General features: G+C 48.4%; 2 protein-coding genes across 3 annotated transcripts in view; one reads left to right on the forward strand and one right to left on the reverse strand.

The window, feature by feature from the left end:
* Nucleotides 1–2,939, forward strand: part of ABCA3 (ATP binding cassette subfamily A member 3) — a 72,586-nt gene extending 69,647 nt beyond the window's left edge. For both annotated transcript variants that reach the window (XM_080981910.1, XM_080981911.1), the window contains exon 31: nucleotides 230–2,939. In XM_080981910.1, the coding sequence (XP_080838036.1) occupies nucleotides 230–361 (132 nt within the window). In that variant the 3' untranslated portion in view covers nucleotides 362–2,939. The remainder of the gene's footprint in view (nucleotides 1–229) is intronic.
* A 4,834-nt stretch (nucleotides 2,940–7,773) lies between these two features.
* MCRIP2 (MAPK regulated corepressor interacting protein 2) lies at nucleotides 7,774–16,876 on the reverse strand. The gene is made up of 5 exons (XM_080981572.1): nucleotides 16,421–16,876; nucleotides 15,996–16,083; nucleotides 11,079–11,206; nucleotides 9,271–9,372; nucleotides 7,774–8,237 (listed from the first exon to the last, which is right to left on the reverse strand). Exons 1-5 carry the CDS (start codon nucleotides 16,473–16,475, stop codon nucleotides 8,167–8,169), a joined length of 444 nt encoding a protein of 147 aa, XP_080837698.1. The 5' UTR covers nucleotides 16,476–16,876; the 3' UTR covers nucleotides 7,774–8,166.
* Between the last annotated feature and the right edge of the window lie 6,029 nt (nucleotides 16,877–22,905).

A 22,905-nucleotide genomic window follows, 5' to 3' on the forward strand; every position in this document is an offset into this window, starting at 1 on the left:
AATCAGCTGAAAGACCACCAACATGGGATAAAACATCCCCTACCATATTATGGATGTTGCAGTAAGAATAGATCATAGTAAGAGGCGGCGCTGGCTTGTTCTTGGGGAGAAGGGAAGATCTTGGAAAAGCAACCCAAGGCCTCTTACAAACCTTTCAAAAGCGCTGCTTGAAGGAAGGTGCTTCCCTCTTCAGCCTCTCACCAAGATTTTGCTGTCTCCTTTCTCCCAGGTGTTCGGGGCACTAGAGAAAGCCAAAGAGAAGTACTGCATGGAGGATTATTCCGTCAGCCAAATCTCCTTGGAGCAAGTCTTCATGAGCTTCACCCGTTTCCAGCACTACACAGAGGATCAAGGGAAATGAGGCGGAGCCCCTCTGCCTGCTCCACACGGACTGACCCTGCTGCCTATACATAGTATATATAGAGACAGTAATTTATATTATCAGCCATGTCTTCAACAATGCATCAAAAGGACAGACATTCTCAACGAAGCGGTGGGGGGGGGCGAGATCTCCTGCTCTCCGCAGTGCCAGGATCAAGAGGAAGAGCATGCATGATGTGTGCGTGTGCGTGTGTGTCATGGTGTACGTCCGCATGTGGCGAGGCATGGGAAAGAGCAGCAAAGGGCTGCATCTCAAGGCAGCACAGCCAGCCTGTGGGTCTTAACTAGCTCTCCCTCCGCCTTTAAGCCAACCAGAGAGGACAGTGTTGCACCACCACGCAGGTAATGCACTCCTGGTGCTGGGATGACTGGTGGACCCTGTCTTTTGCATCGTCTCCTCCAGGACTTCCACTGGGTCAACATCTATGTCATTGGCCCAGTGTGCCTCTGCAAATGAGGCACTGGCAACGCACACGTCTGTCTGTCTGCAGCCCATGTCTGTATGAGGAAACAAAACGTCCCCCGTGTGGCGTATCCGTCCAGCCCGACTTCCTTTTCGCCACTCGCTTTCCTCAGGCGGAGCGAGACAAGGAGGGCAGCATGCAACCGGTCACGGTCCCCACCTCACTCTGGGGTTCCCATCAGATCTGGGATTATTTATTTATTTTCCACAAGATGCCGGGGGGGGGGGGGGAGAGATAATGCATTTTGCTTTTCAGACAACTGTGAGGCTGAGTTTAGCATAGTAGGAATCCCACGGGCACCACCCTTGCACATTCCTTCATCCATGTCACTAACCTTAAATGTTCATGGAGAATCTCCTTCGAGGTGGTTTTGCTGTAGTTTAGAGCAATGTTCTTCAACCTTTGGTCATCCCCAGATGTTGTTTGCTTATGCTTCCTATCACCTGCAGGGATATGAGCAAGCTGGAAGATGAGTAGAGAAGGACAGCCAAGATGATAAAGATACCAAGCCTTACAAGGAACGGTTGTGGGAGGTTGTGGGTAGGTTTAGCCAGGATAAGAGGAAAGGGAGAGGAGATATGACAGCCACCTTCAAATATCTAAAGGGCTGCCACGTGGAAGAGGGAGCAGGCTTGTTTTCTCCTGCTCCAGAGGGTAGAACCCGAACCAGTGGATCCAAATTACAAAAAAAGAGATTCTGACTAAGAACTTTCTGGCAGTAAGAGCTTATTCAGCTACTTCAGAAGGTGCTGGGCTCTCTTTCTCTGGAGGTTTTTAAACAGAGGTTGGATGGTCATCTGTCAGGGATGATTGAGTTGTAACTCGATGACCCTTTGGGTTCCTTCCAACTCTACAATTCTTCAAATCTATGATCCCTAACCATTAGTTAAGCTGGCTGGGGATGGTGGGAGGCAGAGTCCAGCACCATCTGGGGACCAAAGGCTGAAGAGAACTGATTTAGAGAACTAGCCAAAAGCTTCCATCAGCCACGGATCATGGGAGAGTTCTCTGCTGTATGAAATCCTAGCCAATTGCAAAGAAGTGGAACTGCCACTTGGCAACCTGTCCTTTTGTCTGTGTATGCTCCAGGACCAACTAATCATGTGCTCTGTTACGGCTTGATTCTGGACCCAGGTGGGGACATTGTTCTGCACTTTTGGGGTTTGTAGCAGCCAAGTCAGCCTTGCAGAAGCGGAGGCTGTTGTCAGGTGGAAGCATCTCCGTGTCCTCCTCCTCCTCTGAAATCTGGAAAGAATAGGCCGGGAAGGTGTTGGTGACAGGCGGCCACTTATATTAAGGTGCTCTGCTGGAACCAGGGCTTTTGAATCCCTCCAAGAAGTTGGAGTGAGGAGGAAGTTCACGCCCAGTTTCAAGGTGCTCACCTGCACCTGCCAAGGTGCTCACCTGCACTGTAGGATATGTTCTGTTGTAGTGCTGCTTTTGTCTCAGCAGATGACCAGGATGTGTTCCCACTTAGGGCCAGCTCAGCCCCTGGTTCCCCAGAATGAAGGATGCTCCCAATGCAGGGCAGGGGAATCCTGAGACTCTACAAATGCCTCTTTGACCCCAGTTCCCATCATCCCAAAACCGTTGGCCATGCAGGCAGGGGGTGATGGGGGCTGCAGCCCAACAACAGTAGGAAGACAGGCTCCCCATGCCAGCCTTATCACCTCTGTTAGGGTGAGTTAGCACATTCCCCTTGGGGAAAAAATGAGAGAAATCCCACCATGTCATAGTAGACATTATTGTGGTTGTCCCTTGCTTTCCCCACATGGGGGCGCCTTATAGAAATTACCATATTAAAACCTGCCTTTTGTATTGCATTGAGGAAAGATTAAGGAACAGAGTGAAGGGTCCTAGCAAGGGGTTATTCTGCTTGTCCAAATGGGGAATTCTGGAGACTAGCATTTTGTAGGGCCAGGTGCGTTGCAGCCCAAGTGCCCATCCCGGCAAAAAATTTTAAAAATCCTGCCTTAGATAAATGTGGGCCTAACTGCATGCACCTGTCAAGACTTGAACAGCACCTGCTAACTAAGCATCTGCTCTGCACTGAGCCCTCTGTATGCTGCTTGCTAGATCACCAAAAAAACAAAACCCACCCAAATCTGCAGCTCCAAGTTGGAGAGAGGGGAACCCAGCAAAAAAACAAAACAAACCCTTCCATTTTGTCCCTCCTTTAATGCATCCTATTTTTGCAAAGGCAATGATGGCAGTTGCAGTGCTCAAGGTTTTAATGAGACTCGGAGATTGTCAGCAGATCAGGCAGGAAGTGGCCTAGTTCTTCATTCCCAGGCCCTCTAGCGAGGAGATAACTCCTGGCCACCAACCCTTAGCCATTGGCTAAGTCCTTGCACCTGCATACGAGTAAAATTTGATATCTGGAAAAGAATTCCACATCTGCAGAATCCTTAATTTGCATTACCATAAAACAACGTTTTGATCCCTTAGTGCTCCAGAAATAAGCTTGGAAATGCAGTTGAAATACCAGAAGACGTGTGACGGGCTATGCAGGCCCCCCAGTTCTGAGGGGGTGATGTTGTAGTGCTCTTCATAATTCGTCCCTGCACATGGCTTAGCAGAAGTGGAATGAAATAGCAAATGTAGGCACGTTAATGTAATACATCTAGATGTGTTAGCTATGCTGTCATTGGAGCAGAATCTGGGTCTTTGAGGCACACAGTATTTTTTGGTCCATCTGCCCCCTTTCTTCTTATACAGGGAATTCCATGGAGGGGATGGCCATGATTCCTAATCATGTTTGGTGCCAGAAAAGTACTCCTTCAAACTACACTACTTAAGGCAGTTGTGCACTTGCCTTCAATTGGCTTAAAAACTGACAGCTGCCTGAATGGGTTCTTCAGGTCAAGGAGAATTGGACCCCTCTTGATATGGACGTGTGTATTGCCAATCTTTGAGGAGCTGGCCATCTGCATACTGGTTAGCTGACCCTGGAGTGGAAGCGATCGGGTTTCTGGAGGTGGAAAAGAGGGAGGAGCCAGTACTCTATTCTGGGGTTACTTTGTGCTTGTAGTTGTTTGTCAATGGGTTGCACTGTAGGACCAGTATGAAGATAGTCTGTGCTCTAGAAAGTGTGTATCTGCAGACCAACGTCACTGATTGGGAGTGTATCAGATTGCTTAAAGAATTGGAAGACAGAGAGCTAATTTTGCCACTCAACAGCCTTGTGTGTGGCATTGTGAATTGTTGTTTTCAAAACTTCTCATGGCCACCTCATTGCCCTTTTAATAACTGTGATGTCATGTGGCCACAATTTTAAACAGAGGTTGGATGGCCATCTGTCATGGATGCTTTAGTTGAGATTTCCTGCATTGCAGGGGGTTGGACTGGATTACTCTTGGGGTCCCTTCCAACTGTACAATTTTATAATTCTGTTATTATCTAAATAAGAGTTCTGGTTGCTGCGTCCCACAAAAGGCTATCCTAGTACTGGAAAGGTGCAGAAACAGGGGTGAGATTATCACGGTGTGGTTAGAGCACTTCCCTGCATCAGGCTGGCCACTGGGGCTCTTCAGAATAACCCAACTATGCATTTTCCAAGGGGTGCCTTTGGGTCACCCCCGGGCGCAAGTCGAACCGCCCTAGGTGCATCCAAGAGTTCTGTGCATTGTGTGCATCATTTGCTTAGCCTCTTCTATGTGGCAGAAACCCAATCCTATCATGTCTGTGAGCAAATGGGGTGGAGCGGGGAGCTAGTCGGTCCTTTCTATCACCACCCCTGCCTTTGGCTTACAAAGCCACCCACTCAAGAAAGGCGCTTCAAACTACTTATTTCAGGTGGTGCATGTTCCTTGTTGTCTTCCTTTTTAAGAGTGTATTAGTGGTGTCCTTTTTTTGTCCGTTTCCAGTGGTTTGTCTCTATTTTCCCTCTTCAATCACATTCCGTCCAGTTTGGCTGAGGCCAGCCTAAGGTGCCACTCCTCCTAGTGAACCCAGGCACAGTCCACCAAGAGGTTCTCCTGCACAAGCCATGGCTCGCATACACAACATACGTTTTAAAATGCATTGCTTCCCTCCAGGAATCCTGGGAGCTGTAGTTTAATCCTCATGGAGCTACAATTCCCAGCAACTGCTGTTCCCCGGATCCTTTGGGGAAAGCCATGCTCTTTAAATATATGGGGTTGTTGTGGCCTCTCTTGACATGGAGATGCTCAGTCCACCTGTCTTATCCCCCACTCCACCGTCCTTGGTATATTAAAAATATACCAGAAGCAGCAGCCACCTCACCTAACCTAGGCAGGGCCAACACCAGGTTCAGCTGCTCATTACTTGGTGCAGGCCTTAGCTGAAATTTGCAAGGTTCATTGGTGGAGAAGCAGCTCCCCTTTTTGCAGAGAGAGCCAGTAGAGGACTGTGCAGGTGCTTCTTTGCTCCGTTGCCTTCCTTCCCTCCTGGGCCCCTGGGCCTTTTTTCACCCCCCCCCCCCAAGGTGCTTTCTGACGAACAAAGGAGTTGCAAAGCCAAAGGGAAACTCTGATCTGCTTCAAGCAGATTGGAGAACAGCCTTTGCTCTTAATAAGGGCTGATCCACTTTCAGAACTGCTTCAGGTTTTTACAGGCACTCAACACTGGCTTTTCTAGGCAACAGCGGAGGCTGCTTCATTTGGGCAAACTGGGCGCTGCCTCGTCAACTTCTGCCAAGCTCCAGCTGCCAGGCTTCTTACTTCATCCAGCCCAGCAAGGTGGCACAGCCTGCCAGCTTCCTCCTCCTCCTCCTCCGTCTCAGTGTTGGCCCTTATAGAACTTTGCAAGGAGGAGGATGGGGACAAAACTAGAATGCCTGTCCTTGCCTCTGGTTCCCCCTACTGTTGGGCTCCCTGCCTCCCTCCCTACCAGCCCCAATGGGCTGCAACCACCACTATTTATAATCATGTGGCAGTCACCCACCAGGTCCTCTAAACAGTGGCTATTTGCCAGGGAGGTGGTGCATCTCACTGGTGCAAGTCTTCAAGTGTTATGTGGAATGTACCTTTTATGGAGGGGGTAGGTTCACCTTTCATTGGTCCACCTTTTGCTTTACCATACACTAAACTCTGCAGCTGTTCCCCTCCCCTGGGACCCCCCCCCCCCGCTTGTCCATCCACATGGGATCTAGATCTATGGTTTTTTAAACCTCCCAGGGTTTCTTGAGGAACCTTATTCAGTAGGCCTTCCTCAGTGAGATCACTAATGGCAAACAGGCTTCCTTGGAAGGTGACTAACCTGCTATCAGCAATATCCCTGTGCTACCACAGAGGGCTTTCAGGTGTTGAGTTTCTCCCTTTTTTATTTCATTGGTTCTGCCCCTGCACATCGCAGTTGCTGTGAATGGCAGCAGAACCCTGAAATAAATAAGTAAAGCAGAGGGTGGGGGGTGTCCCCCTTATGTTCCCAGGTATGCACTCAGTTAATTCACAGGGGCAATGGTGAGGCTTCCATGCAAGCAGACTGGTTCCCTGGGGATCGGGAGTTTTGACAACCACTGCTTTAGATGTCTCGAAAGTGTAAAATAGTCACAGTTTTGTTGTTTTCAGTTTGACTTACACAGCAAATCCCTTCGTCTTGCACAAGTCACTGCATTTTTGCACAATTGTATGTGTGTGTGTTTATGGATCCAGTTTGTGCTCTGAAATTTCTCAGGTCTGTTATTGCACCAACCCCCCAAACACAATGTACTGAAATGTTTTTGCTGCAAAGGCAAACGGAACCAGCGGAGATTGCCTCTTGCTGCTTTTGGTCACATGATGACAGTGGCAAACTGAGCACTAATCAAAACCACGAAAGCCACCCATTAGCTATTGCGTCCTCCCAATGTATGTGCCCCTTTTCTGACCCCCCCCCCATATTTCACTTTTTATTTGTGTGTGTGCGCGCCTGCCTATGAAAATACATTTTTAAACACTAAGGAGGATACAGGGACTTCTGAAAGGGAGGGGTGCAGGGTTAGTCCATGTCTCAGACATGTGAGTGTGTGTCCATCTGCTCTTCAATGGCTCTTATGTACTGCAGTCAGTTGTAGTGGTGACATTTTCCCCCATCTCAAAAAATAAACTGGATTTTCAAAATAGTGACTCTGCATTTTTCCCTGTCGTGGTAAATGGGGGGGGGGGTATGTCTCTGTGTGCAGATGCGCATGCATACACACCCACATCCCAAAGAGTGTAACATACTTAGCAGGTGTGTGTCTGTGTATGTGCTGTGCATAACTACATGGCGTCAGCTGCTGCTCTGCGAGAATCACAGCTCTGCTCTGCTGCCACAGTTGGGAGGCATGAGTGCCTCTGAATACCAGTTACTGGAAACCAACAGAAGGTGAGAGCTCTCTTGTGCTCAAATGCTGCTTGAGGCAACTGGTTGGCCACTGAGAACAGGGTGGTGGGCTATATGGGCCATTGGCCTGATCCAGCTGGGACACCCTGATGTTCTTAAGTAGAACAATACCCAAGAACATAAGAAACTATCCTCTCCTGAGCTAAAACTTGAAGCAAGAGCAGGACTTTGCACTCTGTGTTGTTCCTGCCTAAGCACTTGTATTACCTCCCAACATGCATTGGGGGGGGGGTTGGATGATGTACAGAGTGAAAAGCAACAATACTGTCAGAAGAGATAGCTCAGTTGGTTAGAACATGGTGCTGATAATGCCAAGGTTGCAGGTTCAATCCCCCCCGTGTTTGACAGCTGCATATTCCTGCATTGCAGGGGGGTTGGACTACACGATTCTACATCCCTGCCTTGACCAAACGGCAGCCCAACACTTAGCAGCTGAGGCAAAAGCAAACCTGAAGTCCCCTGCGCCACCAGCTCCCCCCCTGCCCTTGATCTGCCAGCCAGCAGAACACCACCAGCAAAGGCTTTTGTAATCGTTTCCTTTTTTGCAGGAGTGGCGTCCTTGGCCCGCTCCCAGCCATAATTCCTCCCCACGCAATATGGCCTTGTTCCACTGGCACATTGGTGCTTTTATTGAGAATGCAGTCTTGGCTTTACAGGGCAGCGCTGGCTTTCCAGAGGGTGCCAGCTCCAAGTGGGAGTAGGACAGGGTTGCCAGACCCTCCCCTAAGCCTCCCCCCCCAAACCCACGTTGCCATGGCACTTCCAGACATTCAGTCTGTCTGAATCTTCCGGTGGAAAAAAAATCCAGAGCTTCTAAGGAAGCAGTTCGCTGTCGGTCACTCTCCTTCCTGCCCCCAAAAGTGGGCTCCAGGGTGGGGGACTGCCAAGGGGTTCCCCATTTTCTCTCTCTTTTCTCTTTGCTTGGACGGGTGCATATTTTCCTTATGGTAAATTTAAAACTTTTTTTGTTTTAAGCTTTCTGCGTAACCCCTTGTTAAGATCCGTTCTCGATTTTTGCCAGGAACTGTTGGGCCCACCAGTCCTCAAGGTCTATGGGCACAAAATCTGAAAAAAAAGAAGATTGGGTCCATTTAAGAGCACACGCAGAACCAAAATCTGCCTGCAAAATCTGAAGGATTAGGCTAAGAAAATATCAAAACTTCAGCTTCTCAAATAACTTAGTTTCTTTTGTTTACAAGAGTCAGACTCAAAATGGCCACAGAAATTAAAACCAATATAAAGTAAAGTAAAAGTTCAGTCATACCTTGGTTGTCAAACACCCTGGAACTCGGACGTTTTGGCTCCCAAACGCCACAAACCCAGAAATGACAGTTACGGTTTGTGAACGTTTTTTGGAACCCGAATGTCCGACAGGGCTTCCGCGGCTTCTGATTGGCTGTAGAAGCTTCCTACAGCCAATTAGAAGCTGCGATTTTGTTTTTGAACGTTTTGAAATTCGAACGGACTTCCGGAATGGATTCCGTTTGACTTCCAAGGTACGACTGTATATACATAAAAATGCTGTAGAACACAATCTGCCCACAAAAAGAAGGCACTTATTTTGCATCCATCAACCCAATTACTATGCTAGAAACAGGAGACTGAGGGCCTCTCCAGCCTGAGAGATTTTTGTGGGTGTATTCTGCAACATGTATTCATCACAATAATAGTGCAAAGACCAGGGTAAAGAGGTGCAATAATCCTGGTAACCATTTCCAGAGGGGTTGTTTGTTTAACAACCAATCCCTCTTCACAGGAAAGTCTGGGAACTGTGGTTCTGGAAGGGGACCGGGGGGGTCTCCTTGCAATATGTCTTAGTGAACTGAGTAGGGAGTCACTAGAATATAGATGCAAATTTGGCATTTTACCACTAAACAATGGCTCTTCTAAGTATCATGGAATGGGGGACAGGGTGAGGGCAAGGGAAGAAAGCTGAGAATTATTTTCCGGCTTGGATTTTTTAATCTGAGCCGGGGAAGAATCTAGGGGCTTGTAAAGGTTGCCTCTGGTTCTGGGGATCTGGCTGACATCTCTTGTGTATCCCACAGCGCTTGATTCCATGCCACACCTTGAAGGCAGGCCACACGCACTTACTTACCTTTCAGTTCAGGGCCAGGTGTCTTTTCTGTGTATTGCACTGGACCAGATCTGCTGTCCCCTTGCTGGACGCCATCCAGCTGCTGCTGCACCTGTTGCCAGGCTGGAGGGTGGGAGAGAGGAGGGCACATGAGGAGAGAAGGACACTCCAAAGCAGCAAGCCTCATGGAGGCCCCATTTTCTGGCTGACAAGAACTCGAGCTGCTGACGCCTTTCCTGAAGAAGGCTTTGGCCCCTTTGCAGGCCAAAGACTACGTAGCTTTCAGTGGGGAACCAGATCCAGCCTATGGGCCAGATCCTTATCACTCTTTGCTTGTAGATCAAGTTTGACAGGTGGGTGGGGCTGCTCACCTGTCAATCACATGATGTCAGACAGTGGTGGCTAATACCCATTGGGACTGGGAGGGCATTAGCCCAAAAGTAAGTAAAGGTAAAGGGACCCCTGACCATTAGGTCCAGTCGTGACGGACTCTGGGGTTGCGGTGCTCATCTCGCTTTATTGGCCGAGGGAGCCGGCGTGCAGCTTCCAGGTCATGTGGCCAGCATGACTAAGCTGCTTCTGGTGAACCAGAGCAGCGCACGGAAACACCGTTTACTTTCCCGCTGGAGCGGTACCTATTTATCTACTTGCATTTTGACATGCTTTCGAACTGCTAGGTTGGCAGGAGCAGGGACTGAGCAACGGGAGCTCACCCCGTTGTGGGGATTTGAACCGCCGCCCTTCTGATCAGCAAGTCCTAGGCTCTGTGGTTTAACCCACAGCGCCACCCGCGTCCCATTAGCCCAAAAGTAGATGGAGCTAATAACAGGCAGGCATAGCCAACTAATTCTAGATTTGTCCCCATCCTTCCCGCTGAGTTTTATGAAGGCAACACTGAATCAAAGCAGGAGGAAACTCACAGCCAGTGCCACCCTCTGGACCAGTTGGAAAGAAGGAAACAGGAGGTAGAGGCTGGCTGAAAGCAGGCTGATGCTGGCGGGAGCAGTGTCCCACCTGACCTAATGGACTGACCTTCACTAACATCTGCCGGCTCGTTTTCTTATCCCAGGAGTCGTCCAGACTTCTGCTTGTCTTGCCACTTTCCTCCGGGGAAACCTGCTCTCTAGCGCTGAATCGGAGCAAACGCCAATCAGGTTTCCCGCGGATTAACATTTGCTCCGATTCAGTGGTAAAGAGTGGGTTTTTCCAGGGAACATGGTGGGGCAGACACATGCTTTCTAGGCACAGGAAAAGAAGTGTAGATGAACCCTTACAATCTAAGGCTTAGACCTGCTGGGTGGGTGGGGAGAAAGGAAGGCAACACCTGTTGAATTTTCCCTTTCAAAAAAATCTATTTACATTTTTTAAAAAAATCTGCAGACACACATTAAACGTCACATATAGTTTTGACCGTAGGCGTGATGGTGTGAGGACCCCGAACTCCTTTACACCAGATCTCCTTAGGCCAGGCTGCCATAGGTGGGTGATGAGGGCCATTTACCTATTCAGGGCCACTGACCAATTGGAAAATGGAGTCTGGGTGTGGCCAGAGGCAGAGGTGGGCAGAGCTTGCAGTTTTGTAGAATTGCGTTTCTCTCTGGCATGTGCAAAACCGCAAAGTGGAAGAGGAACCATTTCCCAGAAGGAAGAATCCAGAGAGCAACAGACAGCTCGCATTGACTGGTGAGACTGAGGGCCCTGTGAAATTAAGCCAACCATTGCCGATCCCAAACCCCACACCTAGACAGAAGCATCTCCAGCCAAGCTGTAAGGAAAACAAGCACAGGTTAAAAACCTTGTTCCTGACCTCAACAGAGCAGCTCACCTACCTTCATACACGAACCGAACATTTTCTTCATGTGCCACGGTATAGTTTTCCTCTGTGGCCAACGTAGGGGGGGTCATGAGTGGGGGTCTCTTGCCATTTACCCTGTTGAACACGAGCTTTGGAGCTGGGCTGCCAAAACAGAAGCAGAGAGTGTTATTCTTCCACAGTCATCATTGTTGTTATTATTCAACCCTTCAAAGCATTTGCCAAAAGATGTACAGTGAGGAAACCAGACACACCTCAAATACGACATTCATTGTTTATTATTATTATTATTATTATTATTATTATTATTATTAGACTTGTTATGTCTCCAAGTGACTGACACATTAAAGACATAAATCTAAGCACAAAATGCAATAAAAGCAGAACAACCCCCACAGGAAACTTGGCAGGATGCTAATAACAAACCAACATCATCTCAGTCTGTCAAAAGGCCTGGTGTTAAAAAGATGTCAGTGAAGGTTCCAGGTGGACCTCGCTGGGGAGAGCATTCCACAGAAGGGAAGCCACAACTAGAACGGCCCTTGTCGCTTGTTGCCACTCCCTGTGCCTTCCTTGGAGGGGGAACCTGCTTGTGGTGCTTCCCTGCTCTGCAGTATTTTCTTTCTCCCCAGCTAGGAGAGATTATGTCTATCTTTGTCCACTGCCCAAATAAAGCAGCTGTACAGAAGGATTTGACACCTCCTGTAAGGCTGTTGCTGAGAACAGCAGCCCTGCAACCTGCCCATGGTGAGGGAAGGGAAGGCAACGCACAATACGTTTATAACGCTTCATCTCAGGTGCCCAATAAAAATGGTTTTATTGTTCAGTAAACTGCTGGGCTTACAAGGCAATACCTGGCCTGGCACCTACCGTAATACTTGCTCGAGGGCAATCAAAGCATCTTAGCTATGGGCGGAGGTGGGTGAGTTATAAATTCTTCAAAAAGATCAGCCGCAGAATAGATTTCTATGGGAACCCTGGGGACTGCCTCGGGCATTGGGCTCAAGGCGGTGCTGGGTTGGGGTGGGGGTGGGGTTCCTGTCATGAGCTATTATACTCAACTATCCACTGAGGAAAAAATAGTGCAATCTGCTCATCCAGCATGAATAAATCAAAGATCTACAGATCGCTACTTGCAATTTTTACAGGGATAAATTGTGTATGTAAAGCAGGGCATTGAAGATTTGAAACAAGGAACAAATAGGTGTGCCAAGGGCATGTAGTGTCTTGTATCCTGGACTAGGAGCTGGCAGACCAGGGTTCAAACCTCCCCTTGCTGGGAATAGTCTCTTGGCCTGACCTACCTCACAGAGTTGTTGTGAGAATGGAAGGGGAAGTGGGGAGAGCCATGTGGTGCCCATTGTATCCTGAAACTGCAGTTGATTTGATAAGGGAACCTTAACAATGTGAAGGAATAAGGAATTTGCCAGGCTCCTACACATAACCCATTCATTATGCTTTCATCCTGATCTGCTTCCACAAAGCTTATGCAGTGGCCAAACTACATCCAGTCTTTATTGACTGTCTATTCTCATTTGCTTTGCTTTTATATGGCAACGACCATTAAGCCCACTTTGCTTGTACAGTGGTTTAGGTCTTCCCATTAGTCATTTGTTCACCCCACACTTTTCAATGCATTTCCCCATCACTTTCCTGACTGCAAAAAGCCTGTTTATAAAAACAGGACTTTGCTGTGCTTTAATTGAGCAAACCTTAAACTTATGATCTGCAACTGAATCCCTGCTGCAAAATCCTAATAGTCTGGAGGCCACCCAAGTTTCCCCCAACTCATACAAAAAAAAAAAACAGAATGTCATACAAGGAAACTCGTTGATTTAATTTTTTAAAAGAAAGAGCTGTCTTTGTGTTCAAGAACGTACTGTATCAAGGATGCAATGCTGAACATCTTCCAAATCCATTAGTTCTCTAGATCAGGAGACCGCAACCGTGACCTGATTGTCCCCAAGCCAAATCCAGCAGTCCCCCAAAATGGAGCAATTGCCACGTTCCTTGCTTTTCCCTCCATGCCCAGTTCACTATCTCTCCCAAATGTTAGGCGCAGGGGGAGCAGGGAAGGCTGGTGCCCACTGGGGCTACTAGGGCAAAAGGCAGGGAGCCCAACAGTAGGGGGAGCAAGAGCCAATGAGAGGCGGAGATGAATCATTCTGGTTTGGTCCCCGTTCTCCACCTCCTCGCTAAGTTCTACAAGGGCAACATTGAGACTAAAGAGGAAGAAACTGGCAGGCAGGACCTCCCCCTGGACTGGTTGTAAGTACGGAGGCAGGCAGGTGGGGGTGGCCAAAAGCAGACTGATCTTGATGGGGGCAGGGTCCCATTTGCCCTAATGGACCAGTCTTCACTGAGGGCAAATACAGATTTGGACTCATGCTCCATTTGCGATCAGTGGAATGAACGTGTGTCAGGAAAACTGGGTGAACACACCATTGGGAAAGAGTAAAGATTATCCCTCGTCTCATCCTACTATTTCAACATACGTTTAGGTATGGAGCAAGGATTCTAACCCCATGTTAGTGTATTTTGCATCATCAAAATAATCCAGAATTAACAAGCACACACTTGTGCAAGCCAAGTGGACCATGTCAGGTGAGCTGGGGGAAGCAACAGGGCTGCCAAGACACACCCCTTCATCCCCATTTCCTATGGTACAGGATTATGCCAGGCTCAAAGCTGCCAGTCTCTCTCCTCAGCTCACAGGCTGTACACTCTGAATAGCTACGGTTATCGGTGAAATGGATCTATCAGACCAGGCATGTTGGCCAAATGACACAGATCCCTTTACTTTTAAAAATAAACAAAAATAAGAGCCTATTTTGTTGCGAGTTGTTAATGTTGCTGCTACCTGCATTATGAAATGCAATCAACAAGGAGGATAACTGCAATGAAGAAAGGGCCCCAGCTCAGTGGCAGAGCATCTGCTTGGCATGCAGAAGGTTGTGGGTTCAATCCTGGGCATTGCCTGGTAAGGCTGGGAGATATTCCCTGCCTGAAGTCCTGTATACACTATCAGTGTTCCTTGACAGAGTAATGCAAGCTTGATCCATCTATCCATCTTGCTGGCTACTATATATTTGGGAAACAGTTTGTCTGCTTTTTTTCTATAGGTCAGGCTGCTTCTCAAGATATTGTTACCAAACTTGGCATGAGGATTCCCAATGTGGGGGTGGTGTCTTTGCCAACATTTGGACACCAGGCACCATTCTGAATCAAGATGGCAGACCAAAATGTGACTTTGACATGACTTCACCCAATTTCTGATGGATCAAAACTCACAAATTACACTATCCATTTAAAAATCAAATTTCCAGGACTTTCTAAGAAGATCCAAGACACATGTGTGTGTGTGTAGCAGGAAAGTTCCGGTTCTGAGGAGTTCCATCTGGGTTAAATTTCAACCGTAAAAGAGGACGCCACCCTCCAGGCTAATAGAGGCAGAGTTCTGTAGTGGTTGGAGTGCCAGACCACAACTTCAGAGCCTCACCCTCTATTCCTCAAATCCTTGCTCCTCATAAAGCTCAGAGGGTTTCTGTGGAGATAACTTTCCAGTGAAGGGTGAGCATGGGTATAGCCATGGGCTAAGGGGCAGAGGGGGGCAGCTGCCCCCCCATCAAGCAAGACAAGAGAAATACTTAACTAACTGACCAAATCACGTTGGTTCTGCCCCCCCCATCCTGGCTACACCCATGAGGGTGAGTAACAAATTTAATTATGATGGGGGAGGGGGGATAAAAATACAAATTGCAGGCAGTGGCGTAGCATGGGTTGTCAGCACCCGGGGCAAGGCAAGTAATTTGCGCCCCCTAACCCGTGGAGCCAGGTAGGGGCAGAGAGCTGCGAGTGCGAGCGCCCCCCCCCCCAGATGTTGCGCCTGGTGCGGCCGGCCCCCCCTGCACCCCCCACGCTACGCCACTGCTTGCAGGAAGTGTGTGAGCTAAATGTAATAGCCAACAGGATAAATAGAAACAGAGAGTGAATATGAGCTAGCTTTAAAATTAAGGGCTCACAAGATCGGTTCTACAAAACCTCGCGAGCGCACCACTTCCGCGGCTTCCTAGGGCCTTTTGCCTCCGAGGATGGAAGAGGCAAAGATCTCCTCCGCTCCAGATTCCTGCGCCGGCACCAATTGCGAAGGGGGCCCCGCTGGGCTCGGCCCCGCTCCGTCTTTGGGACCCCCTCCTTGGCCCCGCCCCTTGCAAGGGGGTGTGTCCGCTTCCTCGGCGCTTTCCAGGGGAAAGGTCGCCCGCTGGGCAGGGGCTCGCAGTCGATATGGAAAGACGCGCCCGCCCCTCCCTCTCCAGCTCCAATGACGTCGCCTCCAAACACCCCCGCGTGGAGAAGGAGATTCCCCTCGCAGCCCAACACGCGCACGCACGTGCCACTGGGCGTCCCTGCTGCACCCAGCGGGCCCTGCGCCCACTCCCACCCGCACCGGCCCACCCCCACCGACCCCCCGCCTCTTACTCGTTTCCTACGAAAGCAGCCCGCCCTCCACGTGGGAGCCATGGGGCAAGGACAACCCGGTAACCTTTCCACAAGGTCACCCCCTCCCCCGTCTCCCCCCCCCAAAAAAAACACCGGAGGGCTGCATGCCGCGGCGATGCCCCCCACCCCACTCACGCCCCCTCCCCAAGCAAGTCGGCCCAGGCGGGATCGCAGCGATTACGCACACCCCTCCTCCTCCCCCGGGCGGCTGTCACTGGAAGGGCCCAGCAGCAGCAGCAGGAGGAGGAGGCGCCGCATTAAGGAGATCGCCTCGCACGCGGCGCGCAAGGTCACCGCCGCTCCGGATCGTCCTCTCCGGCCGCCCGGGCAGGATTTCCACCACCGCTGCCCAGGCGGCCATTGGGACCGGGTTCCGCGGTCCCGTCCCTGGCTGCGCGTGGGTAGGGGGAACCCAAGGGCCGCCTTCGCTCACCTTGACAGAGGCCACTCGCTGAACTGTTGCTGCTGCCGCCGGCGGCATTTCAGGTCGGCCAGTTTGCTCTCCACCTGCTGCGTGGGACCTGCGCGGGGAAAATCGAGGCAACGTCCTTAAGGGGTGGGGGGCGCGACCTCCCGCCCAGAGGAGCCCCATCAGGCCTGGAGGGAGAGCTGAATGATCGGAGCTTACGTCCCCCCAACACACACACACACGGATCAATTTTGCAAAGGAAGGAAGGAAGTTTCCCAGAGGCACGGGCTGGGGAGGATTGCGGAGGGTCCTACTCCCTCCTCCCTCCCTCTCAAAGCACAACCGGGTTGGCAGCGGGGGGGGGGGTTGGGAGGGCGAGAGAGGAGGCACTTACGCACATGCAGATTCATCCCCACACATAAACGCCCACCTCCTTGTCCCGTCCTTACCTGTCCTCCGTTGGGTGGCTAACTTGCTAGGTCCCTTAGTGATGGTGTACATCATCTGCGTTTCCAAGCAGCACCAGATGAATGAAATGTGGGTCAAGGCAGGGAAAGGGGGGGGCGATCTGCCGCACGCGCGCGCCCAACTAGAATAGTTTAGGTTTTTTTTTTAAAAAAAAAAAAGTGTGTGTGTCCTGCACACACAACTTTACATGGCAAGGTGTTTTTTTAACAAAAGCAATAATACATAATCATAACAAGATGCCTCTGTGCGCTCTCCTTTCTCCCCCACGTTGCGCTGATGGTGGTTCCCCCGCAAACCTTCCCAAGTGTTGTTGTTTTTGCTGCTGCTGCCGCCTGTTGCAATGGCAAAGTCTTCCTGGCTTGCCTTTGACTTTAACTTCTCGGCGGCGGCAGCTGGACGCGGCGCGGTTCTCCTTTAACTAGGCGAGTGGGAGCGCGAGCGAAGGAGGCATGCCTGCAACACGCCCTCCCGCCCATCGCGCCTCTTAAAGGCGCAGCGCGGCGCTTGGCTCAGCCTGGAGGTCCGCAGATGACGGTGCAAGAACTTTTCGAAGTCAGAGGTCCCTTTTCATGCGTTGCGCAATTGCACAGCAGGCTTTGAAACAGCGGGAGAAGGTGCGTCGCTAGGCTACTCTCTTGGCTCTCGGGCTTGATTCACACGAGCACGCGAGTGCAGCAGGTTTCTGGGATTCTCGGCACCCCAACAGCAATCCTGAGCTGCATAAAAGTGGGCTGGACCGCTTCATGGCAGCTGACCAGGAATAATATCTGGGATATTTCATTATGTAAATAATCCCCTGCAAGGAGAAAACTACCACATCAGGGCTGTAGTCCAGTACACCCACACGTACTAGATATTTACTTTTAAGGAGAGTAGCCTCTTGTGTGAACTATTGCAGCAAAAAACGCAAGGAGTCTTGTGGTACCTTACAAGACTTAACACATTTGTCATGACATATGCTCTCAGGTCTTATGGTCCACTTTAGCAGATTCAGGTAACTCAACTGTCTTAAGTTGCAGGTATACACTGATGGGATAACTAGGGATAACACTTCATACATCTGATGAAGTGGATTGTGGGCCACATAATAAGAGCGTTTGTCTTTAAAGTGTCACAGTTGGCTATGTTTTTAATTTATCTTTAATGGAAAGGAGGATTCAAAAATTTCATTCTGTGCCTAAGCATTGTGCTCCGTATTACCCCCTTATTCTGCCCCATGCCTAGAGAAGAGAGAGCAATTATTCTACTTGATGATTCAGGGCCAAATGTGTGAACTGGCTCTACTAGCCAGGCTGGAGTAGAGGAACTGAATGCAGAGAAATCAAGGGATGTTTATGCATGTGCCAGTCAGCAGACATTTCTTCCCATTTCCTGATCCATCTTTAATGTTCCTGTGTGCAGTGAAAACATCTTAAGAACTAGCCTGCTGGGTCAAGCAATACGGTCCCATAGACCAGCTTGCTTTTTGTGTATTCTTAACACAAGATAATAATACAAAAATAGCTCTATTTCTGATGTTCAGGCTGTGAGTGCCATTCCTTATGTTGCCAAAATATGGAACCACACATAAACGCATACACAAAATGGGAGGCATCAGCTGGCCTGCAGTGGGGGGAGCAGGAACTCAGTGGTTTGCATGCAGAAGGTCCCAGGTTCAATCCCTGGCTTCTCCAGGTAGGGCTGGGAATATCCTCAGCCTGAAACTCTGGAGAGCTGCTGCGTATCAGTGCAGACAATACTGAGCTAACTAGATTAGCAGTATGACTCAGTAGCAGGCAGCTTCCTATGATCCCATGATTCACAGAAGCACAAAACACAACAACCGTGGGGAATGTAGAACAGGAGGGACTCAAAAACAGACAGGGAGGGCTGAACATGTTTGGAGACCATGGAACGCTGCCTGATTGTGTTCAGGGGAGAATAAAAGAAACTGGGGAGAGGAGAATGGAATGGAGGGGCTGGAATTCGGGACATGCAATATTTTGTTGCATCCTATTTGTGATAATGATGACAATAGCAGGAAAGCAACAGTATTTCACACTCTGTAATATGTACATGTGTGCCCCAAGTATGTATACAAACTCAAGAATAGCTGTGAGCTTGCTTTCGTTGGGTAATCTCATTTATATTATGTCTAAATTGAAACGAGCAATCTCTCAACTCCTCACCAACACAAAGAAGCCCTTCTCTTTCTGACCTTTCATATTTGTCAGTTGAAAATCCCTGTTCACAGCAATATGTCATGGAGAACTGTAGGATGCTCTTGAAGAGTCATTCCCAAAATATAATTATAAATCAGTCTTTTCCAGCACTCTGTTTGAATGGCAATTCTGTATTCAAACTCTGTTTAAATGGCAGTCCTAGTTGTGATCACTTGATGTTCTTGTTCTCTTTTTGAAAATATCTCTATCCATATTCTGCAAATAAAAAAAAAGCAATTGATAGTATAGTATACAATATTACACTGGAATGTTTACATGTTTCTTTGAGTGTCCTTGAATCTTCTTGCCACACCATCCTCTCCTGCTACACCACCAGTTTACTGTTTGGGGAGTCTTTGGGCCAAAAAGCAGCATATAAATTTAACAAAATATAGCCAGCTTATCACTGTGCTCTACAGGACAGAGCATTCTGCAGACACCATCTCATTAGGAGATACCTTATAGGAATCAGCTTTTAGTGCGGCAGAACATATCTTTGGAATTCCCTCCCATTATATACCAGACAAGCGCAGTCTCTGCTGTCTGATGCCTGTTGAATACCTTCCTCTCCAGCAAGCCTTTGAAGTGAATTTTTTTATCCCACTCAGTGAATACGTGAAATCATTTTCATTGTGTTGATACATGACATTGCTTTATGGTTTTGCAGTTTTATTGTAAAACTGCTTCGTGATGTTTTGTAGGAAGCAATTCATAAATGAAAGGAAAAACACAAATAATCAAATTCAATGCTTCATCAAAATATTATGATTCTCCCCCTCCTGCATTTTCTGCCCAAGGCGCTTTTGCTGAAGAGGATTCTACTCTCACCAAAGCTGGAAATAAAACTTTGGTGCTGCTGTTTCCTGCAGTCTGAGGTCCTTCAAGAAGGATGGCAGGTACTCACTGTCGGAGCAGCTGCTTCTTTGTGCAGAAGGTCCCAGGTTCAGGCCCCCGCATCTCCAGGGTATGGCTGGGAGAGAGAACCCTGCCTGAAGTCCCAGAAAGCTGCTGCCAGTCAGTGTGGACAATACTGAGCTTGATGGACCAATAGTATGACTCAGCCAGTATCATGCATCTTCTTATATTCCTATGTATATTAAGAGAAGTGCTTCATGGGAAAGCCAGTGGGCTCTGCCTTGCCTTCACCTTTCTCCATGGGCTCCAAGGTGAGCCAAGTTCAGAGGTGACCTTGGGAATTCCTGCTCTAGCTAGCCAAAGGTCGGCAACGTTGCAAGGGTGCAACGGCAACGTTGTCTGTTTGTAGGTGAAAGGTGCCGCTTTCCTCCCACTGTTGCATTACATGCCCTCTAGCCTACCTAACGAGCACTCGATGCCAAACTATAGAAGAAGTTAAATTAGATGGATGCCTCTTTACACCTCACAAGCAGTTTTTAATTAACTAACTAATTAATAAATAATGTATATTTAAAATGTAGATTGCGACAGCTGGGAAGGGCTGGTAATTCACAAGACCATATGTAGTGGGATTTTAAGCCTTTCTTCTCCTTCTGCAGTGCTGAGGAAACTCTTCTGAAACTGGTACAGTATTTTGCATTGAGAAGAAGTGCTCCCCCCTCCCCACTTTGGCCGAGATGCAGTGACTCCCCTGCACACCCACTCAAAAACAAGTGGCAGTTTTTTTAAAAAAGGGTGGTTTCCCCCTTGAAACTGCAAACGTTTCACCTCCCTTCCTGCTGCAATCCTAATAATAATATAACAAAAGCTGCATGTTAGGTTATGTCCACATTAGTGACTTAAGCAGAGCCGTCTTTCCCATAGGGCTTAGTGGTGCTTTGTGCCAGGGCGCTGGCCTCTCACAACGAGTGGGAGACAGTGGGCTTTGCCGGCGGCCTCCCCTTTCCCTGCATGCCCGCCAGCTGCTCCCCGTCAACCATATGGCTGGCGGGCATGCAGCTTGCCTCCCAAGCCTCCACGGGAGGAGAGTGATCCCTGCAGAGGCTTAGGATGGAAGCTGCAACCACCCATGGCTGGCAGTGTGCAGCTTCAGGCCTCCCCCCACTATCCGTGGTAATTGGGGGGCGCTGGGTGGATATTTGCACCCCGGTGCCGCATCTGCTAAAGACGGCCCTGGACTTAAGACACAGCAAAGTCCTAGAGCCATAGAATTGTAGAGCTGGAAGGGACACCCCCCCACACACACACAATGCAGCAATTTTTAGCAAACCCACAGCCCAGAGATTTAGAATCTCATATTCTACTGACTGAGCCATCTCATTGTCATCCCTTCTTGCAGCTGTGTTTCAAGCCACATTTGCACAAAGTTTCATCTCATCAGAAAGCAGCTGAGGAGGTCTTCTACTGAGAAGGATGGCCTTTTTGGTTTCCCTGCCCCTACAGCTCCCCCCCCCCAATCTATCCACGAAGCTGTCATCTTTGCATACCCATTCAGCTAAACGTGCATTGTGCCAAGCAGCTGTCTCAAATGTTCATATTACCCTGCATCTGCTTTTCTAACCGGATTGAAGCTGGTTTGAGAAAAAGACAGCAGTATTTGTCAAGAATCTACAGGATCAATATGGATCGTGGCTAAGTTTGTGTGAATGTGGCTTCAAAATCTAGCCATGGGAGCCCGCTGGATGTGGAGTAAATGGAAATGGGAACTTGCATTTTGATGCAAAGATGTCTAGTTTGGCCCTTGAGCAACTGGGGGAAAGGGAAATCCTAGTACATACCCTTCAACATTTCATAATGACAAGAGGGGTGTGTGTGCTTGCAGTAGCACCCCAATTCTCATGAAACACCAATTCTTACAGCATGGATTTTTGAGGGTCTGCTGGATTCACATCAGAAAGCAATGTTGGTGGCGCTTTAAAAATTATATAATTGCACCGGTAGCTGGAAATGTTCCAAGGTCCATGTCCTCCTGGAAGCTGAGCTTGTTTACATGAATGAAGTGGATTCAGAGCTGGATTTACCAATGTCTGGGCCATAGGTGAAAACAGTTTACAGATTATCCCAAGGTATGCGGAAGCTTTCGTAAGTTGTGGGCAGATCATCTTTCTTATGTATCGGGCCCCCTATTCATACGGATGCAAAATTAATCCAAGAGTCCCACCCTTCTGGGAGCAGGGGGACACAAACAAGTGTCCTACATTATAGGCGACAATCTTCTAAGCCGCAGGGTTGTCCAGTTGAGAGATTATGGCTGTGCACACATTACTTTTCACTCTGGCTCCAGTGCTCTCCCACTGCTGGCGTTAAAGCCGAGTGCATAGGACAGTGGTTCTCAAAGGATGTGGCAGGAGGGGATGGCAAGTGTGGCAGGAAGATTCAAGGACAATCAAAGAAACATTTAAACATTTCAATGTACTATCCTATAGTTTCAAAATAAATCTTTTTGGATATACCATCAGAAACATTATCTGTGCCTCTCTTCAAGAGCATTGGCTACTCTTCTATGGTTCTCCACAGCATATTGTTGTGAGCGGGGATTTTCAACTCGTTTATAACTATATTTTGGGAACAGTTCATTTCTTATGTAGCTGCATTGTTTTATACTTTCTGGATGCCCCATGATCAAATAATAAAATAGTTGTGCTCTGTGTTCTCAAGTGCTGCTAGTTGTTTCTTTTTATTTTCCAATGTATTTCTTACCGATAAAATATTTGCTGTGATGCAAGCAATTTTTTATTCCGAAACTGTGGCCCAGAAAAAGAAAGTTTGAAAACCACTGGCCTATGACATTAGCCACAACATAATAGTTTTTAATAGTTTAGGAGACCTTGAATTGTTTAAAGTATGCATTATTTTAAGGTGCATTGTTTTGCTGCCCTGGGCTCCTTTGGGAGGAAGGAAGGGATACAGATCTTTAATAATAATACTAATACATTCCAGGATGGTCCCTTCAGCAAAACGGGTATAACAACAAGTCTGACATAACTTATACTTCCATCCACAGTCCTTCCCCCTGCAAAATATGGGGTTTAATAATGATGGACTTTATCTACATTGGCATTAACAAAGTAAGTTTTAAATGTTTGCAAACTCAGAAAAAATGTTACATTTGTCATTTCCCTTTTTTGGGGGGGGGGTGTATAAAATACAAAAACCACTGAAAAGTCAGGAACATGTTATTTTTCCACGAAACTAATGGGAAAATTACAGGATACCTACCATTGCGTACCTATAGGTGGCTCCCTCTTACGGCTTGATAGGAACCCCCAGAGCAGCAATTTCCTAACCGCGCCGCTGGTGTAGTGGTATCATGCAAGATTCCCATTCTTGCGACCCGGGTTCGATTCCCG

The sequence above is a fragment of the Podarcis pityusensis genome (assembly GCF_964106645.2).
Source record: "Podarcis pityusensis genome assembly, chromosome: 14".
NCBI classification, from domain to species: domain Eukaryota; kingdom Metazoa; phylum Chordata; class Lepidosauria; order Squamata; family Lacertidae; genus Podarcis; species Podarcis pityusensis.